This window comes from Sturnira hondurensis, unplaced genomic scaffold (genome assembly GCF_014824575.4).
Source record: "Sturnira hondurensis isolate 20B ecotype Veracruz unplaced genomic scaffold, ASM1482457v3 Scaffold0013511, whole genome shotgun sequence".
NCBI lineage: Eukaryota > Metazoa > Chordata > Mammalia > Chiroptera > Phyllostomidae > Sturnira > Sturnira hondurensis.
Window position 1 is genome coordinate 223478 of NW_028086142.1, and position 15455 is coordinate 238932.

Here is a 15455-nt window from a genome sequence, read left to right on the forward strand (position 1 = left end):
CTCCTGTGCACTTGGGGTCCGTCTCTGCCCCACCTGCTCCCCGCTGCCTGAGCAGAGGGTTTGGGCTGCTCTTCCAGCACTCACCCAAATGCTGCCAAGGCACAGCTCACAGCGGACCTAGACCCTCTTCAATCACAGCAAGGGCATCCTGAGAGGTAGCGGGGCTGGCCCAGAGGTCCAGAGGGAGGCAGTGGCAAGGCAGGGGTCAGGACGCAGGTCTCCAGTTCCTCAGCTGAGGACTCTCCAGTCTGCCTGGTCTAGATGGCTGAGGGTGAGGAAAGGGGGTGCTCCGAAGGCTGCCACAGAACACGCATGACAGGGCTGGAGCCAGAGGCAACACGTGCCAAAAGGAGGCCACGCAGCGTTGGGTATTTGGGGGCTTCCTAATCATTTCCACTCTCAGTCCGGATTGAGAAAACAGAACAACCATTTCTAAAGGTAGCTTTAGTCTTAGCTTGGACCTCGAGAGCACAAATGTGTGTATCTCCCCTCCTTCCCAGGACCCCACTAACATGGACGTAAAGGAATAAAATGGGGTATGAACTCCGAACAGTGAAGCAGATGCAAGGGAGAGGGTGATTATCAATGGGTGCGAGATGTCCACAAATTTCTGGAAGCAAAAAACAAGCAGAAGACTTTTTACAGTCGGAGGACAGCGAGGGACACCACTCAGGGGCTTACAGCTGGGGAGGGAGCCAGTCGGGCCACCAGAGGCCGGGGAGACTCCAGACTATAAGATGGTAGGTATGAGGGAGGGGCTGAAAAATGGTGCGGGGGGTGGGGGTGATAAACTGAAGGCAACTACAATCTCCGGAGCACAAACCGCCTGGCACTGATCCTCAAGCAAAATATCAGAGGGCTTTTAGCTAAAGAAATGAAACTACCTGGGATGAATTAGGGTACCCAGTGACATGTGGGTACCCTCCAAGTAAAGTGCTTTTTTATTCTGCCGTTTGGAGGACCCACATTACAACAACCAGCTCCCTGGTGATCCACCTAAAATAAAGCCAGTGAGGGAACAAACCAGCCCGGATAGACGGACATCTCAGTCAGACCTTCTAACTCATTTGTAAAGTATACAATGGAAAAAATGAGAGAAAAGGTGAGTGGCCTAGAGGATCAATCTAGGAAGTTCAACATCCAACTAAGTCGTTCCAGAAACAGAAAATGAAGGGGAAGCAACTATCAGAGAAATTCTGTGAGAAAACACAAAGTGCATCAAAAGGCAAGGCCTCACTGACCACCAGGTGGGGCGAATGACAAGCAGACCTTGAGCCGAATGCTGGTTATATAAGGAATAGTCGGCAGGTAAAAAATTGACCAAGTCATTCATTGGTGATGGGACCACTTTTCTATGTGCATGGTATATTTCAATGTGAAGTTAAAAAATGCTCTCCTAAAAATCTCCAAGTCAAATAGCTCCCCAGAAGATATGTTATGATTATCTCGTAGATTCAAGAACTCCACACAGCAGTAAGCAACCAAGCAAATAAATAAGAAGAAAGGAAGCCCAAGAGGGAGGGAGGGAAGGAGGGAGGGAGGCATAAAGAGAGTCCTGGTTCAAATATGAAACAAAATAGAGAGTGGTGTCATTTGGAGCAATTTGTAGAACATAAGAAAGGAAATTTCATTTGCTCTTGAAGCTACAAACATTTTCCTGGGAGTACAGAGGTTGTGACAGTGGACCTGTGGGAAGTGATGTGTAATTACAGTGCATTTACTGGGTCCTGCGATGAATAATATTGACATAGTCATCATCATATAAACACAGTGTCTTGGTGTTCAAGTTTTCAAATCAATTTGTCTAGCTAAAGCACTTGAAACCTAATTATTGTTACAGCACAGGATACAAATGTCACCAGCTTCACTGGATGCAAAGCTACTGAACACAGAAAAGCGGGAGGTGGAAGGGCCGAGGAGCCGTGGAAGGAAGGATGGGGCCCTGGTAACTACGTCTTACAAACGGAGTGCTCAAGACATATTATGGAAAATTGATGGAACAACTAATCACCTATTAAAATACTATTTAAGCCCTGGCTAGCGTAGCTTGGTGGATTGAGCGCAGGCCTGCGAAGCAAAAGATCGAGGTTCGATTCCCAGTCAGGGTACATGCCTGGGTTGCAGGCCAGTTCCCAGCAGGGGACACATAAGAGGCAACCACACACTGATATTTCTCTCCCTCTCTCCTTCCCTTCCCCTCTCGCTGAAAATAAATAAATAAAATATTAAAAAAATAAAATACTATTTAATAAGGTAACAAGGGTCACTGATAGAGGAAAACACAGTAATATAATTATCAAATTTTAGGAGGGGGATGAGAAAGAGCCAGTTGTTATAAATAAGTGAAATTCTCATTTGTCATAGCAGGAAGAATGCAATAGATAATGTTTACAGTTGATAAATGAAGAAATAACCATTGGAACATGTTATTTAGAGACTGGAAGTTACCACCAGAACACTGAAGTAGTGAGAATGGTACTTCTGGGGACTGAGAAGTGGAGGCATTGGCATTTTTTACAATGTATGTCCTTGTGTACTATTTGCCTTTTTAAAAAATTATTATACCTTTTTAAATTTACTTATTTATTTTTAGAGAGAGGGGAAGGGAGGGAGAAAGGGAGGGAGAGAAACATCGATGTGTGGTTGCCTCTCACATGGCCCCCCACTGGGGACCTGGCCCACAACCCAGGCATGTACCCTGACTGGGAATCGAACTGGGGACCCTTTGGTTCGTAGGCCAGCACCAATCCACTGAGCCACACCAGCCAGAGTATTTGCTTTTTAAACAATTTTTATTTATCTTTAGAGGGGAAGGGAAGGAGAGAAGGAGAGAAATATCAATGTATGGTTGCCTCTCATGCATCCCCTGCTGGGAACTGGCCTGCAACCCAGGCATGTGCCCTGACTGGGAACTGAACCAGGACCCTTTGGTTTGCAGGCCCGTGCTCAATCCACTGAGCTATACCAGCCAGGGTCAGAGTATTTGCTTTTTAAAAAGTGTGTACATAGACTGCTTTGATTTAATTTTAAAAACAAGTCCCTCCTCTTTCTTTGGACCTCAGTCGCCCACACGGTACTCGCCAAAGGAGGAGGAGGAGGAGGGTTCCAGAGGGAGTTGACAAGAGGACCTGTTCTCCAATCGATGCTTCTTTTCAGAGCAGGAGCAAGACAGGGGAGTGAAGGACTGGCTCTTCCCTAACTAAGCCCTCAACTCCTCACGGGACCACAGTCACCCACGCAGATGCAACCTTCTCACTGCCCCAGCCTGCACCATCCTCTGGTCCTCTTCAAACCCCACCATTGCCAGTCTGGCCTCTCCAGCCTTCCATTCATTCAGCTATTTACACCCATTAGTTATTTATACCCGCCTGAGTCATTTGAGGTGAGGGAGAAACCAAGATACAATGAGCCATGACAGAGTCATATTAGGAAGGAGGAAATACACCAGTTTTCAGAAGAAGCAAATCTTTGCCAAGCACTGGATTCTTCAAGTCATTGTCCATGGGAGATTTCACGAAGAAGAAAATGACTATTTTTGTTTTGTTGTGTTGTGCTTTGTTTCTTTTCAACTTTGTCTTATTTGAATGATATGCTATTTAAATATTTGGATGAGTTATCTCATTAAAACTGAAGAATTCCTGCTAATACCATGATTATGAAATGAGGTACAAGAGCATATGCTTTAGCATAATTGTGGATTTTGTCACTGGTGTTCTTCCCCCCTGAAATAATTCTTTATTGAACACCCGAAAGACCATTCCAATGATCTTGGGTAACCCTGAGAATTGGGCATTGGCGTCCCATCTTACAAATGAGGGAACTAAAGCTCAGAGGAGGTAAAATGACTTAGCTGAGGTGGTCCAGCGCGTTGGAGCAGAGCCCAGATTCAAACCTAGGATCTGTCTGCTTCTAACACTCATTCTCTATGTCTCACACCATGGGGTCTCAAAAACAAATGCACCCAGGCTGAAGACACCCTGCCTAAGGTAATGGGGACACACTGATGACCGATACAGGCCTGCCCTCTCCCATGAAAACAGAATAAAGGGGGGCGGGGTGACAGGTTGGCTGTGGGGCCAGAAACTGCCTCTGAGCTGCCTCACTTACTTTTACCTACACGAGGATGTGTAAGGCAGAAAGCAGCAGAAAGAAGGCTGGGCCTGAGTTGAGGAAGGGAAACCATTAAGCCCAGCTATGAGTCTAGCAGGTCTGATTTCGGAGGGGCTGAACCAGGGCAGAGGGTCTGTCTGCTGTGGCAGCAAGAGAGCCTTTATTTAGGTGACGCCTCCTCTCCATTGCTTCCTCCCCCACAAATCAGCTAGCCTCCTTGAGCCCCGGTTTTCTCATCGGTAGAACACAAAGATAATGATCCCTGCAACCTGCATGGCATTTCAAGGCACAAAATCGTTCGTTTAAGGGATGATGCTTTGATCACTGGCATTAATATGAGAGTGACTCATCTAATCAGAGCTCCTCTGCTCACACACGCAACAGCCTTTCACAAATCCTTCCTCTATCTGGGCCTCAGTGTCCTCATCTATGAAATGAACAGCCTCAGCTAGATGATTTCCTTTTAATTTAATCCTTACCTGAGGATATGTTCACTGATTTTAGCAAGAAAGGAAGAGAGAGAGAGAGAGAGAGAGAGACATTGATGTGAGAGAAACCTCAACTGGTTGCCTCCTGTAAGCAGCCTGACCTGGGATGGAACCCGCAACCTAGGTATGCGCCCAATCAGGAATCGAACCCACAACGTTTTGGTGTGTGGGACAACACCCCAACCAGCTGAGCCACCCGGCCAGGGCAACTGAGACGGATCCTTTTTCAGAGTCCTTCCAGCTGCAACTTTCTTGACTTTTATGCCAGTGTTATTAAAACTCTTCTGGTCATGAACGGTCACCACTCCTCTGGATTCTGGAAGTGGATTGCACTTCCCTCTGTCGCAGCACTTGTCATTGTGTTGTCACGGCCTTCCCCCCTCCCCAATACATTATCTTTACTCCCACTGCCCAAGCTCAGGCCTTAGCACCTCTCATGTAGACTCTCACATCAGCCTCTTCCCTGGATGCCCTCCGAGCTACCTTCCAAATCGCCCTCTTAGTGCGATCTCTCCAAACATGATTCTCAGCAGTTCACCCCATACTCTACATTGCACACCTTTCCCCTCAGCTGAAAAGCCGACGTTGGCTTCCAATTCCCAACAGGATAAAGCGCCTGACCCTGCTCTTCAACCGTCCTCATGATCTGGGCCGGCCAACTCTTCGGACTCTTCTCCAGACACTCCCTGCCTCCCTGTGTGTGCTCTAGTTTGTACTGACTGGGTAAAAGTACTCCCTCCCCCCAACCCCTGCTGCTTCCGTGCCTCTGCTCTTCTGCTCATGCTGCCCCCTCTGCATTCACCTCCTTTTTGCCAATTCCCACCAACCCACACACACACCCCATCCTTCTTCACCTAGCTAGCTCCTACTCATCCTCCAAGCCTCAGTTCAGGCATCACCTCCTCCAGGAAGCCCCCCGCCCCCGACAGGATAGATGTTGCTCTTTTCGGTACCCAGAACCCCCTAGCTCCCCTTTGGCATAGCACACCTAATATCACATTGCAATCACCTGTTTCCACGACAATTTTCTCTATCCAAATGTGAGTGCTTTGAGGCCAGGAACTGTGTGATGTTAATCAAAGGACCCCCTGCCTACAACAGCACGCGGTGTGCCACATACTAAGCGTACAGTGTTTACTGCACTGACCTCTCTCTCAGAGATGCGGTAAGTTCCTACATGACGTCTCCCTCCTGCTAGTCCATGGCAGAGTTTTACAAAGTTATTATTCATCATAAAAAAAATGCCTGGAACTGCTGAACACTTCATATGCGTCATCTCTTTTAATTCTCACAACAATCAGGTTATTTATGAATTGGCCAGCACATCAGATGTGCACAGGTCTTTGCGATGCCTCCCAGTTCCACATGAACATTTGGGGGGAGGAAGAAACTAGGTGCTTTTTATTACAGATACAATGACCATAATTCTAAAGTGGTTTTGTAGAGGAGAACACTGTTTTTACTCAGGTGAATGCAGGATACTGCATTTCGGAATCCAGTAGGAAATCATTAAGGCCCAGATATACAATCACATTGTCCCTTTTAAAAAAAAGGCATAAAAATCAGCTACAAATAAATGCACTTGATATTAGTGACATGGCGCTTCCAGAGTGATAACTGTGATCGACTCTCTTCTAACACGTTAAAGGAGTCACCCCGGTCAGCATCCGTGTACCTCTGGTTTGTTATCTTTGTTTTGAAAAAGCAGTGATGCAATGATCTTGGCTGGGTTGTTTGGGTTGCTACACTCCACCTCTAGGGGGCAGGGCAGCCTCACATACTATTTTCCATCCTTGTCCCTCAGCTTTCTATCCTGACCAGGAGGAGCCTGAGGAGTGTGCTAGGCCGCCGCGGAATTTTCTGATACATTTTTGTAGGGGGCAACATGAGTCTTGCGTGTCAGAAAACACACTTGCATCCCCGCCTCTGACCTGAGAAAACAGAGGCCCTGAAAGTTAAGTGACAAACTCCTTTCCCAGCAGCACACTTTCTGTGAACGCTAAGTTCCCAGAAAACTTCAGTTTCTAAGTGCTTGAGAATGGGCTTCCCTGTGTAAATGCTTCCAACATGGGTGCTCGGAGAGAGACCCAATGCCACGAGGAAGTGAGAGTGACTAGCAAATGATCTTGCTCGAAATGAGTTACCTCAGAAGAGGAAATAAGTCACGCATTCTTCATTTTCCCCTGGGACCAGTGTTGACTATTCTTTCAGGAAATACAGCAGGGAATGAGCCACAGGGGCCGAGTCTTATTCTGACTCCAAGATACTGTCCCTGGCCCAGGGTCTGAGCCCAGCAAAGATCTGATGGACAAATAACTAACTTCTTGCTGGACTGGAAGGACTGTACGGAGGTCCTATACAGGTGTCTTTGCTCCTTTCAGAACAGAATATTCTTGCCTTGAGGGTCAAGACCATGATAGGACATGGCCACAGCACGAGACGAAGAAGTAACCACAGGAGATGGGCCTGAATGTCTCCAGAGTCTCATCTGCCTCTGTGGCCCTGACAGTCTATGAACAGGGAGACTGCTGAGTGTGAGGAGCATCAGAGAGCAGAGGCCAAACAGTATCAGGGAAGCTTGAGGGAAAAGCCACAGGGAAGCCAAGAGAATTCTGAAGTTGAGTCATCTCTCTCTATAAAAGTCCTGGAATGAAGAAAAGCATAGGCACCTATGGCCATTAGTGCACCAGGACTTAATCCGGCAGTCACTTGTCTACTCAACATTGATCAAGCAGCTACTATGTGCTCTGCTACGTGTTTACAAGCCTCTAGCTCCTTCATTCATACCCAGAGCACCTAGCATAGATACAATATGCACCCAACGTATGTCAGTTACATCACAGTCTGAAGGGGCTCTCGATCTAATAGAGAGGACACAAAATGTAAACAAATAACCATCAAGGTATAAAAAGGGCCAAAAGTGCTCATTTCAAGGGACAGGGACAGAGCAAATATCAGGAGGGACCCTCGAACAAACATGGCAGAGATGCCAGCAGAGCCAAGCCTGGGAACTGAATGGAGGAAACGCAGAAGAAGGGAACAGCATGAGCAAAGACCCGGGGGCTAGCAGAAGGCCCAGTGAGCTAGCAATAGGGAACACAGGCCAGTCTGGCTGGAGCGCGGTCTGTGTGAGGGGGGCTGTAAAGAGATGAGAGGTGAGAGGTAAGCTGGGGGCTCATCGAAAGAGGCAGAAGAGTTTGAACATTTCAATTCTCCTGCAGGCCGGAGAGAGAGTGAAACCACAGGAGCCCTGTGCAAAGCCTAGCCTGACCACACTTCATCAGAGGCTTGGCGAAGCAAGAGCGGGAGGGGTATCTATAGGGAGACCATGGCAACAATCAGTGAGCCAATTAAGAGAGGGAGCCGGACTGAGACAGTGGTCCCGGGAGCTCTGCTGCGGGAAGCCCTGAGCCGGACCCGGACTGTCTTGCCTTTACACCCTGCCAGCCTCCGGGAGGTAACTGTGGAGCACAGGCTCGGGAGCCAGACGCTTCCGGGCTCCAAGCAGTTGTGTAACCTCAGGCAAGTAACCACATCTCTCTGATCCTCATTACCTTGTCTGAAAAATGAGGATAATGCTAACATCCACCTGGCAGGGACCCTGTGAAAATGAGGTAAGAGGCAGTACTGGTTGATGGGTAAGAACACTGAGGACGGACTCTGGGCTCCTAGCTCCTTCTCAGTTTTCCCCCTTATTCATTGCGTAACCTTGGGTGAGTTATTCAACTTTTGTGGGCCTTGGTTTCCTCATCTGTAAAATGGTTTTAATAACAATATCTACATCAAAGGATTCAGGTGAAGACTGAAGGAATTCATGCGTGGAAAGCACTCAGACCAAATAATGCTTGGCACACAGTAAATGCAGTAAAAGTATGATAACTATTATTACATAAAGCCGCATAGGGTGGCGCCTGGCATGCAGAAGGCTGAGATTCACTGAGCACATGTGTGGCCCCCTCTCCAGGTTCCAGGACTTGACTGTGCTCCCGGGAAATTCGGAAGCCACAGCAGGCAGGGGTGGGACAGATCGAAGACCAGCCAGGGCAAGCTTGCATTCAGTCTTCTTCACACCTGCCCCTCCAGGAGACACCCACTCTCTTCAAAGCTGCCCCCCGCCCCCCCTCACCCCATCTGAGTCCTTGACCCTGGCCTGGCCTATCCTGATCCTCTGGAAAATCTCCACACCTCACCAGCCTTGCTACGCATTTTGTCCTGGGCTCCGTGGTGATGGGGGGGCTCCATGTCTCAAGCACAGAGAGCATGGCGTTGGCTCAGCCTGGTGGCCCCTCCTGCTGTGTGCATGCTGCTAAGAAATGTTTGTGGATGACAACAGCCCCATTCTTGCCCCAGATCTAGACAGAGGAGGAAGACTCCTCTAATTCTCATTCAACTCGACATTATCGTTTCCTCCCACACGAGTACAATGCTCCCAACACAGTAGGGGGAACATAAACGGGTTTCCCTCCTGAGAAGAAGGAGAGACCCTCCTGGGAAAAGCACCAAAGACTCCACAGGAGACAGACTTCTCCAGGGCCCCTCCCTGGGCTTGCTCCCTTCCTCCCAGTGCTCTCAGTCCCTTTGGGGAGCACTGACACCCCGCTGTATGTGGGAGATAGCTATATGGTAGACCAGACGTTTCTCTGGATGTTGGGAACACCAGGCCAGGCCTCTGGCTGCTCTTCCCTAATGTGATGCAGCTTGTGGGGTGGGCAGGAGGTGGGAGCAGAGGACGGAGATTTACCACCAAACCAGCTTCAGCTCACCACCGCCTACAGCAGAGTCAGAGCTGGGCCCGTGCACAAAGCGTGGGGAACGCAGCTCTCTTCAGCATGGAGCGGCTCAGCAGTGGCCCCCAGCACGCCTGTAAATCATTCCAGGTGCCTGACCTGCAAGGGGGGCCGGGCCAAAATCAACAAAGAAAGCAGGGCTCTTTTCTAGTCATCTGGCGGTGGGGGGTGGGAGGGGTGCAACAATTCCAGGGAAAAAGATCTGAGCATTGGTAGCAACCTGCAGCTACTAAAAAAAAAACAAACAAATAAGCGAAGCCCTGACATGCAGAGGACCAGTGGCCAGAAGGAGGTCGGGCTTTATCTCGCTCTCTGCTGTTCTTCTAGAAAGGCCACACCCAGACCACAGCAGAAGGCATACTGGCATCCGGGAACTTGTCCAGAAGAGACAGTGCAGGAGGATGTGGGAATCCTGGGGGTGACAGGGGTGGGGGTGGACGTAACAGCTGCTATCAATTGCAGCAGAGGGAAAGTTCACAGGATTGGGAGACTGTCTTATGGGCAGTGTGATTTCTGCTGTGTCGCTTCACATCTCTGAGCCCTCAGTCGCTTCAGCTGTAAAATGCGGATTGTGTTGACAGACGCACAGGGTCGGTTGGTCGGTCGTGGGGAGGACTCAGTAAGTCCCTAGGCAGAGGGGGCCCTCAACCAGCAGCAGCTGGGTCCAGGCCCCTCTCTGCCCTCTTCCTCCACCAGAGGGAGCCCGGGGACCAGGAGCGCCCAGCCAGTACCAGCATCTACCTATCCTCCCCCAATGCTGCAGCCTCTGCTGCTCAACTCCCACCCCGCCTGCCCTAGCTTCCAGAGGCAGCCTTCTCACCCACTCTACAAACCCAGAACAGGCCTGGCAGGGGAGTCGCTTGCAGCAGCTGTGGTGACAGCAATGGCTACTGCATCAACAGGCCTTCCTGACGCCTGACCGGGAGGGAGAGTGGAAAGGAGGGGGACACAGCCTTCTTTCCTCCCCGTCGACCCCCCCCCCACTACTCCCAGAGTCATTTCCTCCTTCTCAAGTCCTCTAGATACCTATGGCTCTCCTCACCTCTCCCAGTTCGTAACCCAACCAGGTCCCCAAGGCCAAGAGATTCTTGTGGGTTGGAAAGCTCCGGTGGAAAAATAATGGGCATTGAACACAGGTGGACTTGAGTTCTAGTCCCACATCCATCGGGAACTAGCAGCATACCCTTGAGCAAAGTCTCTTCATCCTGGAGCCTCAGTTTCCCTATCTCTAAAATGGAGTCACTAATGTTCACTGCACGGGGCCTGTTGTGAGGACCAAATGAGAAAATACTGGATGTGCAAGTATTTAACGTGTGGTTAGGAGGAATCCGAAGAACTATGCAACCCCTCTTATTAATCCAGTAGGAAATGTGAACCCAGGAAATCCAACAAGAACTGGGGAGAAGCGAGAGGCTGGCTTGTGTGGATGGCGGGAGCACAGAGCTCAAGAGCAAACGGCCTGCCAGCCAGCCAAGAGATTCAAACCTACGTCTGCAGGATGGAGAGTCTCAGTGTCATGGAATCCTGGAATTGAGGGAGGCCCAGGTCCCTTCGTTGGGCTTTACACCGGATTCAGGAAGTGTGCTTTCTCCGGCTCTCCTCGCCCCGCACTGGGCCTCTGCTGGACAGGTCCAGCCAGCTCCCACCCCCACCTCTTGAGGCAGCCCACTGCATCATCAGACAGCCAGGTTGGAAAGTTCTTCCTGATTTAGCCCCAATTTTTCCCACTGCTCCTGGTTCTGCTCCCTGGAGCCACACACAATGAGGCTGCCTCTTCTGTCACAGGCCTGATCACCCTAGAAGAGTCCACAGCCAGACTGAGGACCACAATCCAGTCTCCCTCTGCCTCCTCCTACCGTGGCCCTCTCCTGAAAGAAGACTAAGACAGTGCTTAGTTGATCCAGACCCTCCCTCCAGGGGGTGGCCCCAAGCCCCATGCAGTCAGCCCTGCAGCAATGGGCTCCCAGCAGCCCCACCTGGTCAGGAGAGCCCATTTCCCTGGCCCCCCAACTACTCTGGGACAGTCCACAGCAAAACTCAGCCAAGGGTGCACTGCAGTGGAGCCCAGCCGGGCCCTCAAGCTGCAGCTGCTGCTCCTGGGGCCCAGCCATCTCAACCCAGCACCCCAGTCTGCTGCCTCACCACGGGGGAGTTGCAGAGAGCTGTCTCCCGGCAGATTTCCTGAGGCAGAAGGCTTCCCCACCCCCAGCCCAGCCTCCAAGAGACACTCCACTGGTTGTGGCACATGGTAGGACCAGCTGAGCAGTGAGAAGGAGGGGGAAGGCTGTCCATTCGCTAGAGGACTTCAGACTTGCTCTGTAGTGTGGCTGGATTAGTGACAGAACCATCCAATTTAAGCCGGAGTGGCCCCTAAAGAACATTCAAGGCAGACCTTGCCTTTGAAAAAGATATGGGCAGAGAGGGGAAGGGACTCAGTCAAGGTCACAAAGCCAATCTACAGCAGAGCTGGAAGGGGAACCTGGGTCTCCTAACTCCCAGTTCGGTCTTCTTTTCAATCCAGCAGAATCGAAATCAGGGAGCCTTTAGGGCAGCCCTGTGAACCTGCATGCCCTTGACATTTATCAGTTTAACATCTCTCAGCCTGACATTTACCTGCCCAGCAGCTTTACTGTGGTATCTGCTTGGAAGAAGTGGACCTAGCCCATGTCCCACCAACCCAGGAAATAATGCCAAGGTGTCCCAAATAGGCAGGCACACAGACCCCAGCACAGACACTGGCCCTGAGCCAAGAAGAGGGAAGCTCTGTAGACTTCTCTTCCTTGCCTGCTCTTTGGCTGGGTGCTGTTTTTCTTTAGGTGGAGAGGGGGGTGGTCTTTGAGGAACTAGCCACGGACTAGGCCTCCATCTTTGCTCCCCAGGCCAGGATGTACCGCAGTTCCCCTCAGATGGATGTTTCAGCTTCCAGCAGCCATTCTGGTCCCCACCTGCCTCCCTGAGAAAGGATGGGGCTGAGGCTGCCAGAGGAGACAAGATCAGGCCTGCACTCAGGACCTGCAGTGGAGACCCCAACAGGCACACACACACACACACACACACACACAAAAAGGAGGTGGGCTTTCTTTTCCTGGGGGCTCTGAGTTGGCACCTTCACACACAATAAACACATCCCAGATAAATAAATAAATAAATGGAAAGCCATCCCCTGGCAAGACTACAGCCAGGGAGTGAAAAAAGTGGAGGGGCGATGTCTGCTGTAGGCTCTCCCTGGCTGCGGTTCTGAGCAAGAAGAGGTGCCGGCTCCTATAGGGCTGACCCAGTCTCGGGTGGATAGACAAGGGGCCTCTGCCCCATGAGGGGTCCAGGCTCTTCCTAACAGAATGGGACAGGAGAGAAGGACATGGAATCAGGCATCGGGTTCTGACTTTACCAACTGGCCAAGTTGGACAAGGAATAAAAGGGGAAGAGGCAGGGGTACAAACACGTTCCTTACTTTCTCTGGAGGGTTGTGGCCGGGCTGGTGCTGGTACTGGTGCTGTGGCCGCCACCGGCCCCGGGACTGGAGCTCCTGGATGCGCCACGGCTTAGTTGGCCCCGCTCCCGAGCTGAATAGCCGCCTTCCTTTTCGCGGCCCGGGTGCGTCGGTCCGGCCTCCCGCCCTCCCCGCTCGCGACCTAGGGCTGGGTTCTCGTGGTGCAGGTGGCACTGGGCCACGTCGCGCTCTCGGGCTGGGTAACCAGTAGTGTCCTGGAACGGGTAGGAAGCGTCCCGCTCCTTGTCCCGATACACCGCCTCCCGGTTCTGGTAGGCGCCGTCCCGGTTCGGGTACCCCACGTCCCGGGCCGCCTGGTGGAACTGGCTCTCCCGCAGCTCGCGGTGGTGGAACTGGGTGTCCCGCAGGTTCTGGTACTGGCTCTCGCGGCCCGGGCTGTCCCGTGCGCCGTGGGGATCCCTGTGCAGCTCCCCGCGGTGCAGCTGGCTTTCCTCCCTCAGGTCGCGGTTCTCTTGGGTAAGCTGGTCCAGCTGGCCCTCCAGCTCCTCGATGCGCCGCCTCTGGGTCTCCAGCAGCTGCTGCTGGCTCTCTATGATGTTGTTCAGCTCCAGCAGGTACTCCACCGCCCGGTTGGGGCTTTCGGATCCCGGGCCGCCCGGGGGCCCCGACCCCGCCTCCATCCTGGCTGCCCAGGGACAGGGGAAGGGGCAGGAAAGCCGGGTCCCCGCTCTCTCACGGCGCCACCCTCCCCCGGGCCCAGCCGGGGGAGGGGGCCGGCGGGACGCGAGGGCGCGCACCGGGCTCGAGGGCCCGGGGGCCCGGGGGGGCCCGGGAGACAGCGCTGGGTCCGGAGGCACGGGGAGCAGGAGCTGAGGCTACCGCTTCTGCCGCCACCGCCACCACCACGGCACCGGAGGACGCGGCCCACGGCGCTCCGCCCGCTGCGGAGTGACTGCGCAGCGCGGCCGCGCGGGACCGCCCCGGCCGCCGGCCCGCCCCCCGCCCCTGCCCCCACCCCGTTCTCCCGGCCCGCCCCCGCGCGCCCCACCTGCCACAGCCCCCAGCGCCCAGAGCAGACCCGCCCCGGGCACCCGGGCCAGCCCCGTCACAGGCTGAGGGAGATCGCTCCCTTCACGGGTCCCAGGGTCCTCACCCAACGCTGCCTAACGAAGCCCTCCATGCCAATCCGTCCGAATGCATCTCGGGTCCGCCAGGCCCGAGACAGTCATCTAAGACATCCCAGGAACCCCCTTCTCAGGCAGCCCTCCGCCCCCCCCCCCCGCCCCCGATCTAGGCATACCATGGACTCCCTATCCCCTTTGGGTCTTCCAATCCCAAGTGTCAGATAACCCCCCAACTTAGTCAGTGCCTGGGGTCCTCAAACCAAAGCAGTCTCAGCATCTCCCATTCCAATAAGCCCTGGGACTCACCATCGCAGACAGACTTAGGATCAAAGCTCCGTGTATTCCTTCAACCCTCATTTTCTGCTCTTCTTTGGAAATGTCTCCCCCATTCAGCCCATTATCTCCATGCAGTGAAACTGTACCCATCCTTCAAGACTTAAATGCCACCTTCCTGAAGCCAGCCCTGATTTCGCCATCTAGAAGTGCTCACTTTTCCTCCCCTCTTGACTTCCCACTGCACTTCCTCCACACTTCTCTTGTGGCATTTGGAACTGGGACAAGTGGAACTGTGCTTCATAGTGCACTCGTTTGCATTCTTGTTTTTTGTCCTCTGCCGGACCGAACTCCTTAAATCCAAAAACATGGCTTCATTCCCCTTTGTGAGCACATTGCGGTAGAGGAGAAAGCGTGAGTTTTCTAATCAGAAAAAAAAAAGCGATTTCAATTTCATCTTCTCTCTGAACTTTCATTTCCCTACCAATAACACCTACCTCACAAGGTGGTCTTGGAAAAAAGCATGCAAAAATGTCTGGTGCAGAGAAGATAACCCACAGAATGGGAGAAAATGTGTGCAAGTGATATATCTCCTAAGGGCTTTGCGTCCAGATTATGTAAAGAACTCTTACAGGTAAACAACCCAACACTGATGTGAATGCACATTTCTCCGAAGAAGATGTACAAATGATCAGTGAGCACGTGAAAAGATTCTCCACATCATTAGCCCTCAGGGCAAGGCAAATCAAAACCACAATGAGCTTCCCAGGGTGTTTTTCTGGGCTCCTGTTGTGACTGAAAGGGGAAGTTTCACAATGTCCAGATGCCTTGCTGTTCTGCAGATGAAGGAGGGGGACGTCCTTAAATTCCTTGCAGCAGAAACCCACCTAGGTGGCACAAACCTTGACTTTCAAATGAAATGGCACATCTACAAAAGGAAAAGTGACGAAATCAAAGGAGGGCAGGGTCAACGGTGGGAAGAGGGGACGGCTGGAGTGGGGGGAGCAGTGGGGGGGGATGGACACCACTGTACTTGAACAACAATAAAAAAATGAAAAAGGCAATCACGCACACACACCAAAAAAACGAAAAGTATTTAAAAGGAAAAATAGGAAAAGTGATAGTATCTGCATCATACATCTGAAGAGAGGCTGGAAGAAGCTTCTGCGGGCAGATCGTGCCACTGAAAACCCTGCTGATGTTAGTATCACATTGTCCAGGG

At 51.9% G+C, this 15455-nt stretch overlaps 1 protein-coding gene across 3 annotated transcripts in view; it reads right to left on the reverse strand.

Annotated features, from left to right (window-relative positions):
* IQSEC2 (IQ motif and Sec7 domain ArfGEF 2) overlaps positions 1-13756 on the reverse strand; it is a 78418-nt gene extending 64662 nt beyond the window's left edge. For 2 of the 3 annotated variants that reach the window (XM_037061649.1, XM_037061648.1), the window contains exon 1: positions 12837-13756. In XM_037061649.1, the coding sequence (XP_036917544.1) occupies positions 12837-13516 (680 nt within the window). In that variant the 5' untranslated portion in view covers positions 13517-13756. The remainder of the gene's footprint in view (positions 1-12836) is intronic. The other variant, XM_037061653.1, reaches the window with a different exon arrangement.
* Positions 13757-15455: the final 1699 nt, after the last annotated feature.